The sequence below is a fragment of the Salarias fasciatus genome (genome assembly GCF_902148845.1).
Source record: "Salarias fasciatus chromosome 23 unlocalized genomic scaffold, fSalaFa1.1 super_scaffold_20, whole genome shotgun sequence".
NCBI lineage: Eukaryota > Metazoa > Chordata > Actinopteri > Blenniiformes > Blenniidae > Salarias > Salarias fasciatus.
This window is the reverse complement of record NW_021941230.1, coordinates 5682813-5709196: the sequence shown is the minus strand read 5'-3', so window position 1 is coordinate 5709196 and position 26384 is coordinate 5682813. Positions and strand designations below refer to the sequence as shown.

General features: G+C 38.5%; 1 protein-coding gene across 4 annotated transcripts in view; it reads right to left on the bottom strand.

Moving 5' to 3' along the window:
* The window catches only part of LOC115383933 (gamma-aminobutyric acid receptor subunit beta-3-like), a 73837-nt gene that overhangs the window by 1724 nt on the left and 45729 nt on the right, over positions 1 to 26384 (bottom strand). For 2 of the 4 annotated variants that reach the window (XM_030086150.1, XM_030086151.1), the window contains 6 exons: positions 25010 to 25230; positions 23021 to 23103; positions 20128 to 20265; positions 14905 to 15057; positions 6996 to 7243; positions 3430 to 3498 (listed from right to left, as the gene is read on the bottom strand). In XM_030086150.1, coding sequence (XP_029942010.1) covers positions 3430 to 3498; positions 6996 to 7243; positions 14905 to 15057; positions 20128 to 20265; positions 23021 to 23103; positions 25010 to 25230 — 912 coding nt within the window. The remainder of the gene's footprint in view (positions 1 to 3429; positions 3499 to 6995; positions 7244 to 14904; positions 15058 to 20127; positions 20266 to 23020; positions 23104 to 25009; positions 25231 to 26384) is intronic. The other 2 variants (XM_030086152.1, XM_030086153.1) reach the window with 1 other exon arrangement.

Below are 26384 nucleotides of genomic sequence, written 5' to 3'. Positions count from 1 at the left end.
AGCCCTGAAACTCTTTAGTATGTAGCATCTCTAGTGTGTGAGCCCTGAAACTCTTTAGCATGTAGCATCTCTAGTGTGTGAGCCCTGAAACTCTTTAGCATGTAGCATTTCTAGTGTGTGAGCCTTAAAGCCCTTTAGCACAGGGGTCACAAACCCTGTTCCTGGAGAGCCCCTATCCAGCATGTTTTAGTTCTCTCCCCGCTTCAACACACCTGAATCTATTTATTCTCTAATCACCAAGCAAAGAGCAAAGCCCAGTAACGAGCCTGTTGATGCCAGCAGGTGTGTTGAAACAGGGAAAGAAGGAAAACATGCTAGATAGGGGCTCTCCAGGAACAGGGTTGGTGACCCCTGCTTTAGCATGTGGCATCTCTAGTATGTGAGCCCTGAAACTCTTTAGCATGTAGCATCTCTAGTGTGTGAGCCCTGAAACTCTTTAGCATGTGGCATCTCTAGTGTGTGAGCCCTGAAACTTTTTAGCATGTAGCATCTCTAGTGTGTGAGCCCTCAAACTGTATAGCGTAGCATCTCTAGTGTGTGAGCCCTGAAACTGTATAGCATGTAGCATCTCTAGTGTATGAGCCCTGAAACTGTATAGCATGTAGCATCTCTAGTGTGTGACTCCTGGAACTCTTTAGCATGTAGCATCTCTAGTATGTGAGCCCTGAAACTCTTTAGCATGTAGAGTCTCTAGTGTGTAAAACTCTTTAGCATGTAGCATCTCTAGTGTGTGACTCCTGGAACTCTTTAGCATGTAGCATCTCAAACTAACGCAACGTCCCCCACAGACTGTATATAAATGATGCTTCAAGTTTCTGATATGTTCACTACGTGTTTTATCACATTTCTTCAATTTCTTGTCTGTAAAATCCCTCATGCTAGCTTGTGAACCACTAGCGGTAGCTAGCTAGCTCACGATAGCACTGATTAAACTGGCCTTTTCGGCAGTTTTGTTGATAAAACCAGTTGAAATTTTTTCTCTCAGGTTATATAACCTGCTGAAGTATTTCATATCGGTGGTTAATTGATCAAACAGATTGGTTTTCACTGTCTAAGACCATGTTCAGATTGGTTTTCTGAAGTCAAGACCGTGTTCAAATTGTGTTTTTTTTTTTTTTTTTTAATGTTTTAGACCAAGTTCATGTTGGTTTTCCGCAGTTTAATTTGGATTTACCTTGGTTCTCTGGTGATAAGACCATGTTTAGATGAGTTTTCTATAGGTTGCACTGCATTTAGAAGGGATGAAATACATCAGAACAATCCATGCAACACAAAACAGACCAGTAATGATGATCGATCATGCAAATAAGTTGAGGAAGCTTTCTATGCTTTTTTTTTCTTTATTTCCTGTAAATAACCTGCTGAGCAGTACTTCATGCCCACTACCCACTGTAACTTACTACATTTCTGAATTATGGATGGGTTACTGTGGTTACGGGCAGAGAACTGCTGCTGAAATGAAAAAAAAAACTGCAATTGTTCACTTGGCACAGCTTGTAAAATTTGATCGTTTTCCCTTCTTTTCTTCCTTTTTTAGCACCTGCAGGATGGTGCGTCGGGTTAACTTGCAGCTTTTCTGCAGCCTGAAGGACAAAATGTCCTTTTTTTCTAACAGTGTGAAATCAGTGTTTTTCATTCATGCTGTTCTCTTGTTTCTGCTCCTAATTAGACACATTTATTAGTGTATATGCTTTTGATTGAGTTTTAGGGTTACATTCAGTCAGATTCATGTGTTTCATGGCGGACTTTATCTGTAAACTTATCTCATTTTGCTTGGTGACTGTGAAGAAAACCAGTTCAGACAAAAAAAAAACAAACAAAAAAAAAAAAAACAACTGGCTCGATCTAATCCAAACTGTAGAAATCCAAACTGAATCTGGCTTCATGCTCATTAAACAGGTTTAACATTCCACACTGTATTAAATCCATCTAAACCTGGTTCTTCCCATAGAAAGCCAATCTAATCATGACTTTAGCTACAGAAGATCAATCTAAGCCTGACTTTAGCTATAGAAAAAATACTCTAAACCTGGCTTTAGCAATAGATAATCATTCTTAGCCTGACTTTAACTACAAAAGATGAATCTAAGCCTGACCTTATCTCCAGAAAACTATTCTAAGCTCAGTTTTAGCTATAGAAAAGTAATCTAAGCTCTATCTTAGCTACAGAAGATCAATCTCAATCTGGCTTTAGCTACTGAAAACTATTCTAAGCCTGACCTTAGCTAGAGAAGATCAGTCTAAGCCAGACTTTACCTACAAATGATGAAATTAAGCTTGATTTTAGCTACATAAAGCTAATCTTAACCCTGTCTTACATAGAAAAACCAATCTATGCCTGACTTTAGCTACAAAAGATCAATCTAATCTGGCTTTAGCTATGGAAAAGTAATCTAAGCCTGACTTTAACTACAGAAAGCTAATCTAAACCCTGTCTAACCTATAGACAACTAATCTAAGCCTGACTTTAGCTACAGAAGATGAATCTAAACCTGACTTTAGCGGCAGAAGATGAATCTAAACCTGACTTTGACTACAGAAGATCAATCTAAGCCTGACTTTAGTGGCAGAAGATCAATCTAAGCCTGACTTTAGCTACACAGGATCAATCTAAGCCTGACTTTAGCTACACAGGATCAATCTAAGCCTGACTTTAGCTACAGAAGATGAATCTAAACCTGACTTTAGCTACAGAAGATCAATCTAAGCCTGACTTTAGCTACAGAAGATCAATCTAAGCCTGACTTTAGTGGCAGAAGATCAGTCTAAACCTGACTTTAGCTACATATTAATCTAAGCCCGACTTTAGCTACAGAAGATCAATCTAGGCCAGGCTGTAGCTACAGCAGATCAATCTAAACCTGACTTTAGCTACACAGGATCAATGTAAGCCTGATTTTAGCTACAGAAGATGAATCTAAGCCAGACTTTAGCTACACAGGATCAATCTAAGCCTGATTTTAGCTTCAGAAGACCAGTCTATTCCTGGGCGTTGCTGCAGAAGGCTAATCTAAAGCTGACTTTAGCTACAGAAGATCAATCTAAACCTGACCTTAACCATAGAACACCAACTTAACCACAAAAAAACCAATGCAAGCTCCAGAAAACCAGTATGAACTGTAGAAAATCAAATTAAGCCTAGCTTTAGACACGTAAATCGATGAAAATACCATCTAAAGCATGTCTTTCGATCATATTAATCCATTATAACTACCGTAATTTCAGCCATTTTTCGATTGCTAACCGATGTACAAAAGCAGTATTACTTAAATATTTCATGCTGCATGAATGTAACACAAACTTGTCTGAATCACAAAGACAAAACACACACTTTGCATTCATTCTCCATGCAAGATGGCCGCCGCAGATGACGACTGTATATACAAACAGACAGCATGCGATCGACGGTGGCGACTCGACTCGACTCACCGAGCGCGAGTGGCGAAGCCCTCTAACCTGATTGGACCGCTTTAGGGATGCGGTCCTACTACCTGCCTCCTGGAGAACATATACATAAACACAGATTCTAACCTCAGCCAATCAGACGGACGGCACACGGGTTTGGCTGGAGCAGCAGGAGAAACGTACCCTTGTAAAAAGTATTTCATTTTCAATTTAAGAGCTGGAATGTTAGCGATACTGTCAGCTAAAGCCCCGAGAGCCGAGCAGACGTTGAGAAAACCTCAAACGTGTTCGGCTCGGTCTACGACAAGTCTTCCCAGCCTGAGCTAAGCTGAACAAATAGATCCAGCTGGGTCTCTGAGAGCATCCATTCCTCTATGAATTAACACTTTCACTTCTTGTCTCTCTCTTTCTCTCTGGGATTGACGGTTCACTAAAAAGTCAGAACACCAAAAACCCTGGAAGAAGAGGTTGTCTCTTAGGCGGACTGGAGCCGTGACTGAGGGATCGCCAACAGAACATCAATAGCGGCTGATCCGTTGATCTAATGAGAAAACCTGGACTCAACGGGCGCAAGAGGTTCCTTAACCTCGGGTTCCTACCATGTGGAACCGAATCCCAGTTTTTGCTTCACTTCTCTCCTTTCTTTCAGGCAGTGTTTCACGTGTCGTTGACCACTGTTTCGCTTGTAGTCTACGTACTCTCTGTTGACACAAGAAACGTACAGAGCCCTGCAGGTTTCAGGGTGCAGAATATTTTATTAAGGCAAGGGAACACCTTCCATAGTGTGGGCACACGTTATTAAAGATTACCTCACCATGATAAAGTGAGAAAAGGGGATAAATAAAGTGTTCCCTTGCTATAATAAAGCGAGGGAATGGGATAAAGCGCTACCTCTGAATATTAAAGGGAGGGAATGGGATAAAGCATTACCTCTCTATATTAAAGTGAGGGAACAGGAAAAAGTGTTACCTCTCCATATTAAAGTGAGGGAACGAGATAAATAAAGCGTTCACTCGCTATAATAAAGCGAGGGAACAGGATAAATAAGGCCTTTTTCAATCACTATACTTATCCCGTTCCCTCGCCTTAATATAGTGAAGAAAAAGGCCTTATTTATTCCGTTCCCTCGCTTCAATAACACTTTCCCTCGCTATAATAAAGCGAGTGAAAGGGATAAATAAGGCATTCCCTCGCTTCATTATAGCGAGGGAACAGGATAAATAAGGCTTTTTTCGTCACTATATTTATCCCGTTCCCTCGCTTTATTGTTGTGAGGGAACATTTTATTTATCCCGTTCCCTTGCTATTATAAAGCAAGGGATCGGGATAAATGAAGTGTTCCCTCGCTATGATAAAGCGAGGGACCGGGATAAATAAGGCCTTTTTCATCACTTTATTTATCCTGTTCCCTCACTTTGATAAAGCGTTTCCTCGCTATAACGAAGCGAGCGAGCAGGATAAGTAAGGCTTTGCCTCGCTTCATTATACCGAGGGAACAGGATAAATAAAGTGTTAGCCAGGGAACGCTATAAAAAATTGAGCACACCCCTGCGTTCTTGACGAGCGCTCGTGATCTGAGACGGTGCATGCTGTTCACGCAAACGCAACACGGTGACTGGCAAAGGAAACGATCGAAGTGATTCATGCTATTTTGTTTTATTTTCATATTGGGCTAGCACAGGGTTTCTTAACCCTGGTCCTCGAGGCCCAGTGTCCTGCATGTTTTGCCTCTCTCCCAGTTGGAACACACCTGATTGCAATGAGAGCTAATTACTGGACTTTGTTACAAGCAGCCCAGTAATTAGCTCTCATTGCAATCAGGTGTGTTCCAACTGGGAGAGAGGCAAAACATGCAGGGCACTGGGCCTCAAGGACCAGGGTTAAGAAACCCTGGGCTAGCACACAAAGAAATACTTGCTTCACTTGCAATGGATTCGTTAGGCAGCTGCAACCCGGGAACAGTACCGCTTGTCTCAGCTTGGTCGCGTGAACAGCATAGCGTTCCCTCGTTATAACGAAGCGAGGGAACGCTTTACTTATCCTGTTCCCTGGCTTTAATATAGAGAGGTAGCATTTTATCCCGTTCCCTCGCTTTATTATAGTGAGGGAACACTTTATTTATCCTGTTTTCTTGCTTTTATATAGCGAGGGAACACTTGATTTATCCCGTTCCCTCACTTTATTTATCCTGTTCCCTTGCTTTAACGAAGCGAGGAAATGCTTTATTTATCCTGTTCCCTCCGTTTAATATAGAGAGGTAATGCTTTATCCTGTTCCCTCACTTTATTATAGCAAGGGAACGCTTTATTTATCCTGTTCCCTCGCTTTATTATAGCGAGGGAACACTTTATTTATCTGTTCCCTCGATTTAATATAGAGAGGTAACACTTTATCCCGTTCCCTCGCTTTATTATAGCGAGAGAACGCTTTATCCCATTCCCTCGCTTTATTATAGAGAGGTAATGCTTTATCCCGTTCCCTCACTTTATTATAGCGAGGGAACGCTTTATTCATCCTGTTCCCTCACTTTAATATAGAGAGGTAACACTTTATCCTATTCCCTCGCTTTATTATAGCGAGGGGACACTTAAATAACCCATGCCCACAGCATGGAAGGAGTTCCCTCGCCTTAATAAAATATTCTGCACCCTGACACCTGCAGGGCTCCATAGAAATGGACCTGTCTGTCCTATTTCTGTCCCTTTCTGTCCCCTCACCCCAACCGAGATAGCAGGAAGCCGCCATGTCTGAACCTGATTCTGCAGGTTTCTTCCTTTTAAAAGGAAGTTCTTCCTTTCCACAGTCGCCCATGCTCGATGGTGTCCAGGGGTGTTCAATCTGTGGCTCTTTAGTCCCTCTGTAGCGGCTCCATGAAGCCTTCACGCCATGATACGTAAATAACTTTTAACTTTTTCTTAAATTATTATGTGATTCGTCACTCTTGGTTCAAAAGGGATTCAAAAAAGGTGCAAGTAAAATTAGGAAAAACAGCTAAAACCACAACAAATGGGGAAAAACTATAGAACAGCTTAAAAAACCTGAAATGTGTCCAATTTCTAACATAAGAAAAAGAAATTTGGCAGGAAAAAAAATATACAAAACTGTTTAAAAAAAAAAAGGTAAATTGGCTAAAACAGCTAAAATTTCAAAGCTATCAACAAAAACAAAAGCTTGAAAAGTGGAAGAAAACTGTTAAAATCAAGTGCAAAAACAGGTTTAATGTAGTAAAAGGTTCACTATTCTGAACTGTAGTTAAAACTTCATGATTGCATCATAATAAGATATATTTTTGTTTGTGCATCAAAACTATATATGAAACTTCAATGTGCTTCATGGCTCCAGAACAACTTGACTTGACGGAAAGTGGCTAAAACGACTCTTTTGGTCATAAAGGTTGCAGAAACCTGATCATCTGGATCAGTTTGGTTTTCTCTGCAAAAGTGTTTATAAATAAAGCTGAATTGATCCACTTTTGGAAAAGTCAATTTTACACCTTCCTTTCTGTTTCAGCTGCTGCTTTTACCAAGCGCCCAGAACCATGGATCTTAGATCCGTTCGTTCCGACGGAAAACCCCAGCCCCTCGACTCACCCTGGCGGCGTCGTACTTGGCCGCCCGCTCATTGTTGGCCTTCTCCGCCTTCTCGGCCAGCTTCTTCTGCATCTGCGGGCCCCTCCCAAAGAAGATGTAGTTGACGAAGGCGTATTCCAGCAGCGCCAGGAAGACCATGACGAAGCAGCCCATCAGGTACATGTCGATGGCCTTGACGTAGGGGATCTTGGGCAGCGTTTCCCTCAGGTGGGTGTTGATGGTGGTCATGGTCAGCACGGTGGTGATCCCTGAGGGCAGGAGGGAAAATGAGCTCAACATGTGGCTCCACAGCTGCTCTGTAGTGGCTCCATGAAGCTTTTGGCAAATGTTTTTTTTTTTGACATTATCTGTAATATAAATGGTCTAAAAACAGTCAGAACAGCTGGGAAAATTTAATTAAAAAAATGCAGTAAAACCAGTTGATTAAAATCAATAATGCTGTTTTTTTCAGAAATATATTAAAAAAAAAAGGAAAAAAAAGAAATAACAGGGAAAAAGAAATTGTTATCTGCAGTATAAGTGGTCTAAAAACAGCCAGAACAGCTGGGAAAAAAAATTATAAAATAGCAAAAAATAACAATAAAAAAAATTACAGTAGAAACAGTCAATTACAATCAATAATGCTGTATTAAAAAAATGAATCAAATAAAATTCATATACAAATAAGAATGAATAAAATAGCTTAAGTGTATTAAATTAATTAAAACAGTAAAAACAGTCAATTAAAAATCAATAAAAATGCTACTTTTTTTAAGGAATATATAAAAAAAGGAAAATGTAAGAAATAACAGGAAGAAAGAAAATATTACAAAGAAAAATTATGAAAAAAATAAAAGGACAAAAAAAAAAGCCAAAAAAAAAAAAGCTTATAGGAAACAGTTGTCATAAATTGTTAGATCAGCTAAAATAGCAAAAAGTCCTTGAAAAAAGGAGGAAAAATCTAAAAAAAAAAAAAAAATTGCTGCAAAAGCTGTAATGTAATGGAGTATGTCTAGATTGTGCCTTCATGAATGCAACCTTTAATTTTTATGTGTATTGCAATTTTCTTTAGATGTTTTTTTTTCTTCTTTTCAAGTAATTATCAAATTTCTTTTGGTGTAAAATCGTGTAAACGCCTCTTTTGGCGTTCGTCAATACCGATCCAGCTAATCGCTGCATTCAATCCTGCCCGTGACCTTCGGGGTCACATCAGGAGAAATGCTCCTAACAGGCCTTATAGACGTTACTATAGCAACATCTCTTATTGTCCTGCCTTAAAGGAACTGAGGTGAAAAGCAGACGCTTCTAAAAGTGTTTGATTCCCCTCGAACTGGCACAAACGGGCACGATAACCTCATCGGAATTCAAACAGCGGTCTGCCGACACTCCCCCGAACGCCTCTAGGTCAGAAATGACTCATTAGGATAGAGTCTACCCCACGGCGTAGGGTAACCTTCGAGGCTAACAGTGTTATGCTAACTACTATACTGTATACTATACTGACTGGTTTTCAGTAGTTAAGACTGGATTCACGAGAAAACGATACTGTTTTCATGTCTTGTAAATGAGGCCTTGCACTCAAGGTTTCAGTTTTCTGAAACTTCAGAGAGTTCAGAGAGTATTTTCACCAGGTTCAGATTGGGTTTCAATAGTTTAAACCTTTCTGGACGCTGGATTGGTTTTACGTTCAGGCTTGTTTTGGTTTACTGTAGTTCATACTGGGTTTAGATTGGTTTCCTGGAGTTTGGATTAGTTTTATTGAGTGTAAACACGACTGAGACTGATTTTCTGGAGTTCGGACTGGGTTTTAAGTAGCGAAGACCACATTTCGATGGTTTTTCTACAGTGTGGAAATTATTCAGACTGCTTTTCTCCAGTTTAAACCGGATTTAGACTGGTGTGCTGGACTTTGTACTTGCTTTTGGTCTTGAAGATCAGGTTTAGATGGGTTTTCTGCATCTTAGACTGGACTTGAACAGGTTTTCTGCAGCTAAGACCACATTTAGATTGGGTTTTCTGTTTCTGAGACCAGGTTTAGACTGGGGTTCTATAGCTAAGACCAGGTTTAGACTCGTTTTCTGGAGCTAAGACCAGGTTCAGACTCGTTTTCCGGAGCTAAGACCAGGTTTAGATTGGGTTTTCTGTATCAGAAGCCAGGTTTAGACTGGTGTTCTATAGCCAAAACCAGGTTTAGACTGGCGTTCTCGAGCTAAGACCACGTTTAGATTGGTTTTCTGTTGCTAAGACTGCATTTAGATTGGGTTTTCTGTTGCTAAGACAAGGTTTAGATTGGTTTTTTTGGAGCTAAGACCAGGTTTTGATTGGTTTTCTACAGTTTACACTGGATTTTGACTGGTTTTCTATAGCTAAAATCAGGTTTACATTGGTTTTAGACAGTTTAGATTGGGTTTTGACTGGTTTTCTGGAGACTGGACTGGTTTTCTAGTGTTAAGACCAGTTTCAGGGTTGATTTAGACTGGTTTGCTGGACTTTGTGCTGGATTTTTGTCTTGACAGTGGGGAACATGCTTTTTTCCCCGCCGGACTAAAATTAAGTGTAATTGCACATCCACTCCAGTAGTTGGCAGTGGCGCTCTCATTGTCAGAGTGTGCAGCTCTACAGTGTAGGGTTTTTTTTTTTTGCAACCAGCTGCAATGTGAAGCAGTAAACAAACCCTGAGACAACATGAAGACATTTTTAACAGGGATGAAAAGAAAGGCGGAGAGAGACGAAGACAGTGAGTCAAAAGAGAATTCTGGCTGAGTGTAGAGAGGCAGGATCCACTCTCAGGGCAGAGGTCTGTGGGCATTATGCTGAAGCCAAACCTCACTTTGAGAAGCTGTGCACTGCAAAACGTACTCATTGTAGCCATTAATCCTGGTTTCCTCATTTTGATAAAAAAAGGAAAAAAAAATCAGCACAAATTGTTTTATTCGTTTTTGTTGTCGGTTAAAGTGTTTTATATATTGTGCTCCTGAGTTAATGTTGCTGAAGTGAATTTATTGATTTTGTTTAATTTTATTTTCCAGCAGCACATGGTGCAATAAGTCTATCAAAAATGTTTACAGTTTAAACAAGGATATTATTTTTTGAATTTCAGGCAAATTGATGCACTTAAAATCTTTTCTTTTACAGACTAATAAACAATGTTAATAAAGTCTCTCTTGTAAGTTGAACTATATCTCTTTCTTTTTTGTTTTCTTTAATGTTAACAAGGATGTTATGCAGAGGTGTATCTATAACAACTTTAAAGACAAATGCTATTATTTATAGTTGAGGGGTGGGGGGGGGATTGTTTTCTTCTTGCTGGGGGGGGGGGGGGGGGGGGGGCGTAACAGAAAAACATTGAGAACCACTAGCTTAGACCAAGTTCGTACTGGTTTTCCACAGTTTAAACTAGATTTACCCTGGTTTTCTGGTCATAAGACTACGTTTATAGTGGTTGTCTGCAGTTTCACACTGGGTTTAGACTGGGTCTTCTGGAGCTAAGACCAAGTTTAGATTGGTGTTCTATCGGTTACACTGTATTTGGAAGGTTTTTCTTTTGCTAAGACCAGATTGAAATTTCTCTTCATTTGCTAAGACTTGGTTCAGATTGGTTTTCTGTAACTAGGACCAGATTTGAATTGATTTTCTGCAGCTTAGACCATTGGTTTTCCACACTTTAAACTGGTTTTAGTCTGGTTTTCTGCAGCTAAGACCATATTATACCTCTGTGTCAAGGTTCTGAAATAACCCCACAATGCACCACGACAGGGTGTTTCTTCCAACAACAGCATCCCTGAACATTTCTTACAATTTAATTGACTCTATTAAAGCTGCTCTTTAGACGATGCTTCGTCTGCTGCGTCTCTGCAGAGAGAAAAACGAACTGCCCAGAGAAAAGCCGTACAAAACACGACGCCGACAGACTTTTGAAAAAAAGACTTTGTGTGTGGGACTATCGGCCGCACACACCGTGTGTGTGTGTGTGTGTAATAAATTGAGCACACACACTTTCCAGCGTTCGCCGTAAAGTACAGTTTAGAGGCGAAGGGGGAGGGGGAGGGGCGCGACTGGCGAAGGTCAACCAGGCTGTTAGTGTGATTTATTGGCACATTACAGGGCTGGCGTGCGCACGTGTACGCGCGCTCGTGCACACGCCAGCATCCACTGGATGCTGCAGTCTCTATTTGTTTTTCTTTTTAACGACAGCCTGGTGCTTTATCGGTGTTCTTTCTCTCCGCCGTGCCATCACTCTCCGTCCCCTCGCGCCTTCCTCGGACAATTTAATCAAGAGGGCCGCTGGAGGCTCCGCCCACTTCCTCATCGCGCTGCCGGATCTCCGGGGAGGAATCCGGATTCATGAGATTCTCGCCCTGCCGTATTACTCCACCTCCATCTTAATTTATCCACCCGATCTCCACACACACACACACACACACACACACACACACGTTTCCCCTGGTCTCTCCCCAACAACGGCGCAACGCAATCAAATCTCGTCTAATCGCCGGCCGGTCGGCCGTTAGCGGCGTCGTAAACACGATGTAGGAACGCCGTGGAGCCTTCCATCTTAGACCCGGCGCTAGCTTAACGCCCCACACCTTCCACCCCCGCCCCATGTAATCTGATTACAAACCGACTGTGGGAGAAATGATTGGAAACCGGATTAGAGGAGTTTGGAAGTTGCGAAATTGCTGGAGGAAAATGAGATTCTGGTTCAAACAATTGGATTGTGTCAATTTTGATTCCACCCCAATGCCGCTCTATCATTATGCTACTCTTCTTGGCAGGTTTACACACCAAGAGCCAACCTCCACTGGTCAAACATGACATAATGAAGTGCAGAAAGGCTGTAATACCGGGGGATTTCCAGCAGGGGGCGATGATGGTGCTTTCCCATTAGAAACCATTCAAAAATGCAGATTTTCAGTGAGTAAATAAACATATTCAACAGTCTATGGATGACGTCACGTTGGCTCCGCCCATCTTTTATATACAGTCCATGATGGCGTCATGTTAGCTCCGCCCATCTTAGTCTAGTGATGAGGTCACGTTAGCTCCGCCCATCTTTTATATAAGTCTAGTGATGATGTCACGTTAGCTCCGCCCATCTTTTATATAAGTCTAGTGATGATGTCACGTTAGCTCCGCACATCTTCTATATAAGTTTAGTGATGACGTCAGGTTAGCTCCGCCCGTCTTTTATATACAGTCTATGGATGACGTCATGCTAGCTCCGCCCATCTTTTATATAAGTCTAGTGATGACGTCATGTTAGCTCTGGCCATCTTTTATATACAGTCTAGTGATGATGTCACATTAGCTCCGCCCATCTTTCTCCAAAATGAAGTTCCCTGGCTGTGGAGGCTTCGCTATTAATGGCTGGACTTTTGCCAGTATTAAAAAAAAAGATAATCTGATGAAGTAAAAAAAAAAAATGTTTAAAAACTGTCGGATAAACAAGAAAAAATTTGATTTTCACTCAAATTGAGAGCAAAATGAAGACGGTCTGTCTCCAGACAGGTTTCTTCTGCTGAGTCGGTGTGATCAGACTGGTCTATTGATCGGCCATTTTAGTTTGAGTAAGCAACAATCTGCGTATTGATTCCTGTCGATTTAGTCAATTAGCTTTGATTTACAGCCAGGTTAAAAAAAAACCCAAAAAACAACAACAAAAAAAAACCCTAAAATATGAAATAAATATAGCAAACTACACAAAAAGTTACTTTTTTCCCCCATTTAATTCTAATTCAGCGATAAATTACATGTGTAGCGTCAATTTTTTCTTTCGTCTTTTTAAAAATATTTATTTTTTATTATCTTATTTTATTTTATTTTGTGCAAGTTTTCCTTATTTATTTTTATTTTTTTTTAATTCCTTGTATTTATTTATTTTTGCTTAACTTTTTCTTTTATTTATTTATTTTTACTTTTCAAATTACTTTTATTTTTTTTGCTTAACTTTTTGTTTTCTTATTCATTTTATTTCCAAAATTATTTTTATTTTTTGCTTGACATTTTCTTTTCTAATTTATTATTTTTTCTTTAAATTCCTTTGGTGTATTTTTTTTGCTTAACTTTTTTTTTCTTGTTCATTTTTATTTTTCAAATTCCTTTTTTATCAGTTTTTTTGCTTATCTTATTCTTGATATACTTTAAAACAACAGACTAAAAATAGTGACTTCCTGAAAAAAAAATCTGCTCTTTTTAATGAAAAACTAAGCTAAATATCCTTCAGATCAAATGTTGATCTAAAGACATTAGATTGTATAATAAATAAATAAACAAATAAACAAACCACATTATTGAATTCTGTAATTCATGTCGGAACAGATTTAAAAACTAAATTCAATAAAGTTTACTCGCTCTGGGAAGTCATTCATCTTCATTTCTCGCCCTCTTTCTGTCTGAGTGTCATGATTTGCAGCTTTACTCCTGAATGACTCACAAATGAAGGGAATCAAACCGGGCGCCGCTGTGAGGAACCGCCCTCTGCTCCCACACGCTCATCAGAGCCGTGGTGTGTTCACTGACCATGGGAAAACTCTAGTCGTAGTGTGCTTGCTGTTGGCTGTTGTTGAAAATCAGTGACATGGATTTGCATGTGTTTTCAAAAAGTGTCCCCCGTTTGCGTGGAAATGGAGTATTTTGGGGAAAAAAAAGTTGTCCAAGGAGAAGAGTTGAAGCGTTTTCAAGAAGTTGTGTTGTTCTCCGTTGCCATGGTGACTGGAGCATTTTCAAAAAGTTGTTTTCTTTGCGGTTCAAAGATTTTTATTTTGCATCGATTTCCATGGAGACAGAATCAGAGCGTTGTTAAAAAAACAAAGTTCGGTTTCTATGGAGATGAAGCATTCATAAAAATTTGTTTTACCGTCTTTCCATGGTAACTGGATTCAGAGCGTTTTCAAAAGTTGTGTTTTCATTGTTTCAATGATTTTATAACTTTCATCAGTTTCCATGGAGGCAGAATCAAGCGTTTTCAAGAAGTTTATGTTCTATTTCTGTGAAGACAAATCATATTCGAAAAGTGATGTTTTACCGTGTTTCCATGGTGACTGGATTCAGAACATTTTCAAAAAGTTGTGTTTTCATTGTGGTTCAAAGATTTTTATTTTGCATCGATTTCCATGGAGACAGAAAAAATAGTTTGGTTTCTATGGAAACAAAGCATTTTTACAAATCAGTTTTACGGTGTTTCCATGACTGGATTCAGAGCATTTTCAAAAAGTTGCGTTTCTGATCTGTTTGAAAGATGTTACATTTTGAAATCAGTTCCCCCCCAAAAAAACAAAAAAATCAGTTCTCATGGAGACAGAATCAGAACATATTCAAAAAGGTTTGTTTGTGTTCCTATGGAGACTGAGCATTTTCAAAAAGTTGTGTTTTCATTCTGTTTCAAAGATTTTTATTTTTATTCAGTCTCCACAGAGACGGAATCACAGCACCTTCAAAAAGTTGTGTTTTACACCGTTTCCACGGTGACTGGAGTCGGAACATTTTCAAAAAGTTGTTTTACTGCATTTCCATGGTGAACTTGGGGTCAGAGCATTTTAAAAAGTTCAGCTTTCAATCCAATTCAAAGATTATTTGTCTCCGTTTCCATGGCAATAGCATCAGATCATCTTCAAAAAGTTGCATTTTTCCCTGGTTTCCATGGTGACTGGAGGCAGAGCATTTTCTAAAAGTTGTTATACAACATTTCCATGGTGAACTGGGGTCAGAGTGCTTTCAAAAAGTTGCGTTTTTATTCTGTTTCAAAGATTTTTATTCAGCCTGTTTCCATGGAGACCGAATCAGGGCATTTTTAGCAAGTTGCTTCAGTGTCAAAGATTTTTTGTTTCACTTTTCTTCCGTTTCCATGGAGACAGAATCAGCATTTTTAAAAACTACCACCTTTGGAGGCATTTTTCAACACACACACACGCACATACACACACACACTCACCCAGAGCCACTCGGGCCGCCGACGCGTCGTAGTTGATCCAGAAGGAAACCCAGGACAGGATGGTGATCAGGATGGACGGCATGTAGGTCTGCAGGATGAAGTAGCCGATGTTCCTCTTCAGCCTGAAGCTCAGGGACAGCCGAGGGTAGGCACCTGGCGGGAGGGGTCAGAGGTCAGAGGTCAGGGGGGGCGGGTTCAGAGGGGGGGCCGGATTAAAAAAACATTTCCGAGTGTGAAGGAATCATCCGGAGAAGCGGAGAAGGCAGGCAGGGACGCCTCATGTTTTTTGTTTGTTTCCATGGCAACCCCCCGGCAACCAAGCATGGGCTGGATGTGGTCGCCATGGCAACAGCAAGTATCCCTCTTCACCAGTGTGCATCGCCTCCCCACCCAACACACACACATTTTTTTCATCCATTATAAAAAACAAAACGCTAACATGTTGTTCTAAAGCTGGTCTGCTCGGCCCTGATTGGACGGTACGGTTGTCACGGCGACGGACGGCGGCTCCATCAGTTCCATCCTAGACGGCAACAGTCGGAGCGGCTGTTGGGGAAACGAACGGCAGACCGACATGATTCTTCCCCTGAATCTTATAGATGATGGCATTAGATTCAATCTAATCCATGGAGTGTCCAACATAAGGCCCATGGGCCAAAACCAGGCCGCGGGAGGCTCCAATTAGGGCCGCTAAGATTTCAAAAATTTTATTAAACACAGAGACATCAGTGAGAGTTAGCAAACTAGCAATAGTTTCAAAGCTATGCGTTCCATAACAATACCCATAATGTAACAGCGATGAAATACTATTAAAATAGGTTCATTTTGTTTTAGTCCATTTTTTGAATTTTGAAGAAATGTAGTTTTATGATGTTTGACACTCCCAATTTAATCCTTATTCACACGATATACAAGTTTTTTTTTAAATATATGTAAAGGCAGATTTTTTTTTCTTAAGATACTTTTACTTTGAAATGGGTTAACAAATCTGCCTGTAGGAGTAAAAACTGGAGCGTTTCAGAGAACTTCTCTTAAATCAAGTCTATCTTGATGAAATATAATTTTTAAGTGAATTTATCTTAAATCCAGTAAAATGAGACTGTTTCACTGAGAACAAGTTTAAAAAAAACTGCTCAGATTTGGATTTTTTGCAGTGGATTCATCATTAATAGTCCTAAATCAGAAATAATCTCCAAACTCTGGGATGTTTTACAACTATTAATATCATATCTAAGTGAATAAAGCCAAAGTCACTTGAAAAGTTTCACCTCTACGCCGATGACACCTTCATCTATGCATAGTTTCTATCTGGACTGCAAAAGATCAAAATCTGAGCCAGTTTTTGAAACTTGTTTTGAGTGAAAATGTCTCATTTTACTGGATTTAAGATAAATTCTCTTAAAAGTTACATTTCATCAAGATAGAAAGACTTGATTTAAGAGAAGTTCTCTGAAATCGACAGTTTTCACTTCTTCTGTTGGTGGATTTTTTTTTTCAAATTAAGATGTTTTTACATTTGAAATAAGTTAAAAAAAAAATTCAAATTTCACTAGTTCTATTGAGATTTCTTTCCTTAAATTAAGATATCCTTTACTTTGAAATAATTTTTAAAAAATACAATTTTTACTTGTTCAATTGCAAGACTTTTTTTTTTACTTAAATTAAGATGCTTTTACTTTGAAATAGGTACAAAAATGTACAATTTTCACTTGTTCTATTGAGATTTCTTTCCTTAAATTACGATACCTTTTACTTTGAAATAAATAATAAAAAAAATACAATAATCACTTGTTCTGTTGGCAGATTTGTTAACTTAAATTAAAATACTTTTACTTTGAAATAAAAAAAAATACAATTTTCACTTGTTCTGTTCTTCTTCTAGCAGATTTTTCTTAAAGGTGCATTAAGGAGTTTGCACATTTCATGCGAAACAATGGCCCCTGCAGGCCTTGGGTGTAACTGCAGCTGAGTGAAACGCTGTTGGCGGCTTGCGTCCATGTACGTGCACGGAAGAGGGGAACTCCTTCCTCGCTCTTTTAGTAGTGCTCGAGTAAAATTTGAGTTTCTTTTGTTTCATTACATCACATCTGCTTAAATTCTCCCAGTGCTGGACCGGCACTGCAACTATTCAAGTGACAATTCAGCGCTGTTAGCGGTACTTGTTTACTTACTTACTTAATACGTCAGGGCACATTCTACACATCATTGAACATTCGTAACATATTTATGGTGGAAAATAAGTACTTTTAATGTTTTAAACTCCTTGATGCACCTTTAAATTAAGATACTTTTACTTTGAAATATGTAAGAAAATCTACCAATAGAAGAAGTGAAAACTGTGAACTTCTCTTAAATCAAGTCTTTCTATCTTCCTGAAATATAATTTTTCAGTGAATTTATCTTAAATCAAGTAAAATGAGACATTTTCACTCAAAGCAAGTTGAAAAAACTTGCTCAGATTTTAAATTTTTTTGCAGTGAAACCCTTGATATCTTGGAACCCAAATGGAAGTAAAAAGACGTCTTCTGATGTTTTCGCCGGTTGTTGATCGTTTCGACGTCATTCCCGATCGGAATCCGGCGTTGAATTTTCCTACAGAGAATAATGCATGGATCTGCTGTGTATTAATGAACTCCTTAATTAAAAATTAAATCTTTCAGGGCTGTTTTTTTTCTTCTTTTTTTCAAAAAGCTATTAATGAGGGATGTTTTCCAAAACACACAAACTTAAAGGAGCGTTCCAGGCACGTGTTCCAGCTTCCAGCAGAAGCATGAAATATGGATGCTGGTGAATATTTAACGGTGTTGTTACTGTGATGGCGTGAACAATGGAGGGTGAAGCTAGCTGTAGCGCTAATGAATGTAAATATGCTTGAAATGCCGCGGGGGACGGATCAATACCGCTGTTTTAAAGTACAAGTACCAATTGAATTCATACTTTATACACAAACCATATGTGGTGGCGATGCTAACCTACCTATGCTAACCTGTAGCGTCTCTCTACAAGCTCCAGCTCACTGTGAATGTGGGAAAAAGTAATGTTTAGGTCGTGTTTAGCATGTAGCATCTCTAGTGTATTCGCCCTGGAACTCTTTAGCATGTAGCATCTCTAATGTATTAGCCCTGGAACTCTTTAGCATGTAGCATCGCTAATGTATTAGCCCTGGAACGCTTTGGCATGTAGCATCTCCAGTGTGTGAGCCTTTTAGCATGTAGCATCTCTAGTGTGTGAGCCCTTTAGCATGTAGCATCTCTAGTGTGTGAGCCCTTCAGCATGTAGCTTCTCTAGTTTATGAGCCCTGAAGCTCTTTGGCATGTAGCATCTAATTAAAGCTGTGTGCTTCATTCTGCATATGATTCCCTGAATCCCAGGCTAGGATTTTATTTATTATTATTTTTTATATATATATATTTAGAGGGCAGTAATTGGCATCCAGCCACATCTTTAACAAGTGCGAGTCTTTGATGCTCCTCTGTCATCCTGCCAAACGGCGCCGGACTCTAAACTTTAATGGCCGCCGTCCTCCGGGGAGGCAACGGCTCGGCTGTGATCAAGAAGAGAGGAATGAGAGAGAAACTCTGAGGCTTCACAGAGGAAACAGAAATTAAATAAATAAATAAATAAATAAATAAATAGACAATAGAGCGGTTTATACCGAGTGTCCTTTTCAAAACTGTCCCCCGATGAGCACAATTTTAGTGAGAAGTTCTATCAGGAAATGTCACACAAGCTTAAAAGGCTCTGAGAGGATTATATGGCTGTGGCTTAGGGAGCGTCAATAAAGTTCTGTACCTCCGGGTTAATTTAGGGAGCGTCAATAAAGTTCTGTACCTCCGGATTAATTTAGGGAGTGTCAATAAAGTTCTGTACCTCCGGGTTAATTTAGGGAGTGTCAATAAAGTTCTGTACCTCCGGGTTAATTTAGGGAGCGTCAATAAAGTTCTGTACCTCCGGGTTAATTTAGGGAGCGTCAATAAAGTTCTGTACCTCCGGGTTAATTTAGGGAGCGTCAATAAAGATCTGTACCTCCGGGTTAATTTAGGGAGCGCCAATAAAGTTCTGTACCTCCGGGTTATTTCAGGGAGCGTCAATAAAGTTCTTTACCACCGGGTTAATTTAGGGAGCGTCAAAAAAGTTCTGTACCTCCGGGTTAATTTAGGGAGTGTCAATAAAGTTCTGTACCTCCGGATTAATTTAGGGAGCGTCAATAAAGTTCTTTACCTCCGGGTTAATTTAGGGAGTGTCAATAAAGTTCTGTACCTCCGGGTTAATTTAGGGAGCGTCAATAAAGTTCTGTACCTCCGGGTTAATTTAGGGAGCGTCAATAAAGATCTGTACCTCCGGGTTAATTTAGGGAGCGCCAATAAAGTTCTGTACCTCCGGGTTAATTTAGGGAGCGTCAATAAAGTTCTGTATGTCCGGGTTGACCTGAATTCAAAGTATACACTGCAAAAAATCCAAATCTGAGCAAGTTTTTTTAAAACCTGTTTTGAGTGAAAATGTCTCATTTTATTTGATTTAAGCTAAATTCACTTAAAATTCATATTTCATCAAAATAGAGAGACTTGATTTAAGAGAAGTTCTCTGAAATCCAAACAGTTTTACCTTCTTCTATGGGTTGATTTTTTTTCCTTAAATTAAGATACTTTTACTTTGAAATAAGTAAAAAAAAAAAAAAAAAAAATTTCACCTGTACTATTGGCAAGTTTTTTTTACACCAAAATTAAGGTACTTTTACTTTGAAATAAGAAAAATAAATCTACAATTGTCACTTGTTCTATTGGCAGACTTTTTTTTTATTAGATTAAGGTGCTTTTACTTTGAAATAAGTAAAAAAAAATCTACATTTTTAGCTTGTTCTATTGCCAGATTTTTTTTCTTAAAGTAAGACACATTTACTTTGAAATAAGTAAAAAAAGAATTACAGTTTTCACTTGTTCTATTGGCAGTTTTTTTTTTTTTTTATCTTCAATTGAGATACTTTTACTTTCAAATATGGGAGAAAATCTATAAGTTTCATGTGTTCTGTTGGCAGACTTTTTGTCTTAGAGATCCTTTTACTTTCAAATAAGTAAAACAGATTAAAGAAAAATTCACTTCTATTGGCAGATTTTTTTCATATTTAGATTTTTTGTAATGTGACGCTTGATACCAACAATATCACCTGGAAAGTAGCATCCACTTGTCACACGCACACACACACACACACATGCGCACTCTCACCTGTGGAGAACACCACGTTCCGGGACACCAGCTTGTAGTCGACGATGGAGAACTGCGGCAGCTCGATGCGCGTCACGCCCGTCACGGCCGCCTCGCCGCCCTTCCAGTAGAACTCGATGTCGTCCGTGGTGTAGCCATCTGCACACACACACACGCACACACACACCGAGGTGTCACCATCTGTCTAACCATCAGAGATATGCAGCGTTGCCGCTCGTCCAGCTGGGCCATCGTTTGGAGGGATGATGGGAATAAAGGCATCGTTTGAAGTCGATTCCAAGAACCAGACGCTGCTTTGATAGATATATAGATCTAGAATCATCCAAAACAGGCTCCTTTTCTCTTTATATAAATACATAGATCTAGAATCATCCAAAACAGGCTCCTTTTCTCTTTATATACATATGCAGACCTAGAATCAGCCAAATAGACTCCTTTTCTCTATATATAGATATATAGATCCAGAATCATCCAAAACAGGCTACTTTTATATATATATATATATGTATATATATATATATATATATGTGTATATACATATATATGTATGTATGTGTGTGTGTATATATATATATATATATATATATATATATATATATATATATATATATATATATATATATATATATCTTAAAATAGTTTCTGAGACATTGGCTCCAGATCAGATCTACCTGTTCACCTCCCTCGTTAATCCTCATCCCCTGCTCTCCATCCTCGCCTGTTCGCCGGCGTTAGCGCCAGATTATCGGGCGGCGACACAAACAAGCGGCGCTGACATTTAGACAATCTGCTTTAGCCACTTTTCATACACTGCAAAAAATCACAATCTGAGCAAGTTTTTAAAACTTGTTCTGAGCGGAAATGTCTCGTTTTACTGGATTTAAGTTAAATCACTTAAATATTACGTTTCATCAAAATAAGACTTGATTTAAGAGAAGTTCTGAAATCAAGACAGTTTTACCTTCTATTGGTGGATCTTTTTCTTAACCTAGGATGCTTTTACTTTGGAATAAGTATAAAAAATCAGCAATTTCCACTTGTTGTATTCGTAGAATTTTTTTTTTCTTAAAAGAAAATGCTTTAAAAAAAAAGTGAATGATTCCACAATTTTCACTTGGTCTCGTTTTTAAATTAAGATACTTTTACTTTGAAAGAAGGAAAAAAAATCTACAATTTTCACTTGTTCTATTGGCAAAGGTTTTTTTTTTGTTAGCGATACTTTTACTTTGAAATAAGTAAAAAAAAAAACAGTTAAAAAAACAAGTTAAAATTTTAGATTTTTTCCCCCTTATTTCAAAGTAAAAGAATCTTAATTTAAGAAAAAAAATATGCCAATAGAAGTGAAAATCATCTTGATTTCAGCGAATTTATCTTAAATGAAGTCTTTGTATCTTTCTGAAATATAATATTTAAGTGAATTCATCTTAAATCAAGTAAAATGAAACATTTTCACTCCAAACAAGTTTAGAAAAACTTGCCCAGATTTAGATTTTTTTTTTTTTTTTTTTTTTTTTTTACAGTGGTGTCTCTCAGTAGCATTTTAGCATCACAGAATTAGATATTTTGTTTCTGGCTGAAGATTCCTCTGTTTTCATTCCCTCCTACTCGCCGGTCCTGTTGTTGAAACAGTGTTGTTTTCCACGAGAAAAGAAAAAAAAAAAGAAAAAAAGAAAAGAAACAGCTCCAGTAGCTTATGTGCTACAGAGCAGCAGACAGTGGCAGCTAGCGAGCAGCTGGTTAGCATAGCGCCGATCTTTTAGCATCTTTGATTTACTATTTTTTTGAAAACCCCCACAGTATTCTACTATAACAGTTCTCCAAGATTAAGATGCTTTTACTTTGAAATAAGTTAAAAAAGCTACAATTTTTACTCCTATTGGCATATTTTTTTTCCCGTAAATTAAAGGTGCTGTAGGCAGGATTTTGCTAGTCAGTTCTAATTTTTCTGTGTTTTCTTTGGATTAAATGTTAGAGTATCCATTGATAATCCTTTAGGAGTGTAGCATAATTGCACTACCACGAGGGCGCAGCGTTTCCATCTGTCTCTGTTCTGAGCTGAAAAGGAATCTCCACAGCTCCAGGTATCTTTGACCAATCAGAAGAGCCCATGAGGCTCTAATCGTGATTGGTCGAGGCGTGTTCGTTGCACGTTCTTGTGGGAGGGGCTTAACTTGCGTAAGGGCGTGATGTCAGAGAAAACAGGACAGGATTGGCTGTGCTGGGTTTCAAATGGCCATCTTAGATGGGTCAAATCGCCATCTTGCTTAGGTAACCCTAAGCAAGATGGCAGAGATGCGGAATCCTGCCGACAGCACCTTTAAAGTTTTTTTTTTATTATTTTGAAATAAGTAAAAAAAATCTCAAATTTTCAGTTGTTCTATTAGCTGATTTTTTTGTAAATTAAGATGCTTTTACTCTGAATTAAGTAAGAAAAATCTACAATTTTCATTTGTTCTATTGGTAGACTTTTTTTCTTGAATAAACATACTTTTACTTTGACATAATTAAAAAAATAAAATCTAACTTTTTGCATTGTAATTGTTGTTTTCATTCACTCCTACTCAAAAATTTAGACTCAAAACTTTCTTCCACGATCGTCTGGATCCCCACAAATTTATCATTGATTTATTTTTAGTTGCATTTCCCTCAGGTTGTTGTTCATATAGTGGAATTTGAAGAAAAAAAAGAAAAAAAAGAAAGTCCCTGCTGGCATCATCTTGGATGTCAGCCAGGACTGTTTTTATTTTTAGCCTTGCTTTCTCTGACGGACGGTTGATTTATGAATGGGCCGGTCCGGCGTCGGGGGAGTTTCGTCCTTTTCGGATGATCGCGGCTCGGATTTCTCCGAGATTGATTCCCTCCCAGCCTCGTGTGGATTTCTAGATCTACTCACAGCTCTCGATCTCCAGGGTGCAGTTCTGCTCATCCAGCGGATACCGCCGGAGGTCCATCATGCACGCCGCCGTCGTGGTTATCCTAGAAGAAGAAGAAGAAGAAGAAGAAGAAGAAGAAGAAGAAGAAGAAGAAGAAGAAGAAGAAGAAGAAGAAGAAGGTTTTACGACAAGTTCTCTGAAATCAAGACAATTTTCACTTCTTCTATTGGCAGATTTGTTTACCTTATTTCAAAATAAAAGCATCTTCATTTAAGAAGAAAAAAATCTGCCAACAGAACAAGTGATTCGTTTTTACTTATTTCAAAATAAAAGCATTTTCATTTAAGAAAAAAGAAATATGTCAATAGAACAAGTGAAAAATTATAGGGTTTTTTTCGTACTTATTTCAAAATAAAAGCATCTTCATTAAGAAAAAAGCAATCTCCAATAGAAGAATGTAAAACTGTCTTGATTTCTGAGAACTTCTCTGAAACCAAGTCTTTCTATCTTGATGAAATATGAACTTTAAGTGAATCTATCTTAAATCCAGTAAAATGAGACACTTTCACTCAAAACAAGTTTAAAAACCTTGCTCAGATTTTGAATTTTTGCAGTGTACAGGACGTTGTTTATTCATCCAGTACAGGTGCATTATGGGACATTGTTTTTTCATCCCAGTACAGTACAAGTGCGTTATGAAACATTGTTTTTACATTCAGTACAGGTGCATTATGGGGCTTTTTTTTTTTACATCCCTGTACAATACAGGTGCATTATGGGACATTGTTTTTTCATCCAGTACAGGTGTATTATGGAACATTTAGGGTTGCAAAATTCCGGTAATTTTCAAAGTTGGAAACTTTCCATAGGAATTAACGCTTATATATGGGAATTAACAGGAATTAACAGGAATATATGGAAATAAAAGGGATTAAATAATAAACTTACAAAATTGAAGGTTGGCCCTTAACGGGGAACGTAAATATAGTCGAGCGTAGTCTTGTCTAAAACAACCAACAACAACCAGATTTATTTCAAGTACACTCCTCAATCCCATGCACGCAGCACACTGCTCACTGCAGGGTTATTGAGGCCACGCCCCCCCTACATGTACAGTGCATTCCTCCATCACATGCACAGGTGATTTCTCTGACACAGAGCCATCCTCAGCTGGACAGTGACACTGCAGAGGAGTCACTGGAGTCAGGTGTTGAGGAGGTGAACGTGGAGGATGCTGATGAGGCCTAGGAAGAGGCCATTGCCTGAAAGGTTTTGGCAAAACACGCAGAACATGCAGGAAACTAGGCTTGCGAAGCTCGAGGGGAGAGTCTTTTGTCTTACATGTTGAATAGGACTTTTTTTTGCGGGGGTGGGGTTCATTTTACTTTTCAGATGTCTGCTTATGACATAAAATATTTACATTTGTGTTTGGATATGATACAGTTTGTTTAAATGACCCCAATTTGCAGGTAATTCCCATAAAGTCCCAGAATTCCCATGGAAAGTTTCTAATTTGGAATTTTTCCTAAATTCCCCAGCTCAACTTCCCATGGAAAGTTTCTGGAAATGTACCATAAATTTACCGGGAATTTTCCGCCCCTGTGCAACACTGGGGACTTTGTTTTTTCATCCAGCACAGGTGCATTATGGGACATTGCCTTTTTTAGGTGCATTATGAGGAATAACTTCTCTTAAATCGAGTCTTTCTATCTTGATGAAATTTAATATATAAGTGAATTTATCTTAAATCGAGTAAAATAAGACATTTTCACTCCAAGTCAAATTGAAATACTTCCTCACAATTGGAATTTTTACAGTGTATTTGAGTCAAAATTTCTCGTTCCAGGTAAAAAAAAAAAAAAAAAAAATCTAAATCTTATGCAACATTCGTCCGATTCCTCTGCTCAAACCGAGCAAACACAGGTTGAAACAAAAACCTGCCGCCCACTCAGAAGCACCCGCGAGCGCTGAGCGGGCGTTTTATTTATGTATTTATTTTGACCACACACCTGAGGCCGTAGAGCACGGTCCCGTCCGGGTGCAGGCGGATCATGCGGTTTTTCACCGTCACGCCGTGCACGAAGGACTTCTTGTCGTTGAGGAAGTAGGTGTCGGGCACCCACAGCTGGTCGGCCACCCGGTTGTCCAGGGTCAGGTTGAGGGGGATGCCCACGTAGGCCAGCCGCTTGTCCCGCCAGTACTGCTGGAAGTACATGGTCAGCGTGTAGTCCTGCACACACACACACACACACAAACGCACACACGTTAGACTTAAAAAAAAAAAAAAAAAAAACGCTTCGAAATGCTCCCCACTGTTCATGTCCCTGAGGAACGAGCCAACTGGTTCAGCCAAATTCTCTCAAGTGCAAATTACGCTGCAAAAAAAGCAAAATCTGAGCAAGTTTTTAAAAATTTGTTCTGAGTGAAAATTTCTCATATTACTAGATTTAATATAAATTCAATTAAATATTATATTTCAGCAAAATAAAAGACTTGATGGAACAAAAGTTCTCTGAAATCAAGGCAATTTTCGATTGTTCTATTGGTGGATTTTTTGTACTTATTTCAAAGTAAAAGTATGTTAATTCGAGAAAAATCTGTCAATAGAACAAATGAAAATTGCTGATTTTTTTGTACTTAATTCAAAGTAAAAGCATCTTAATTTAGAAAAAAAATATCTGCTAATAGAACAAGTTAAAATTGTAGATTTTTTGAACTTATTTCAAAATAAAAGCGTCTTAAAGGTATAATGGACGATGTTTTAGCCAATGAATGGCGTGATGCGAGTGTCAGCTACTGGTCCTCCGACATGTCAATCACGCTGACGAAATGCTTGCGTCACGCCGTCAAGCGCGCTCGTAGGAGCAGCAGAGCAGGTAGGATGGTCTGGCACATGCGCGTTTTCAAAAAGTAACAGACGTTTGGCTTAGACTTTTTCGAGAAAATCGTCCATTATACCTTTAAGGAAAATTCTGCCAAAAGAGCAGGTGAAAAGTGTAGATTTTTTTTTTTTTTTACTTATTGCAAAATGAAAGAACTTTAACTTACGAGAAAAAAAAAATCTGCCAATAGGAGTTAAAATTGTTGCTTTTTATAACAAATTTCAAACTAAAATCATCTTAATTTTGGAGAAAAAAAATCTACCAAAAGAAAAATTTAAAATTGCAGGGTTTTTTTTAATCATTTCAAAGTAGGGCTGTCACGATATCAAATTTTCTCTTCACGATTGTCAAGGGCAAAAAATATCACGATAATGATATTATCACGATATCAGCAAAAATGTAACTAATAATGGTACAAACATTCAGATTCATCTTTAATTTTATTTTTGTTTGTTTTCTCTCTTTTCCCAGATGAATAACATTCAGAATACCTGTCAAATGA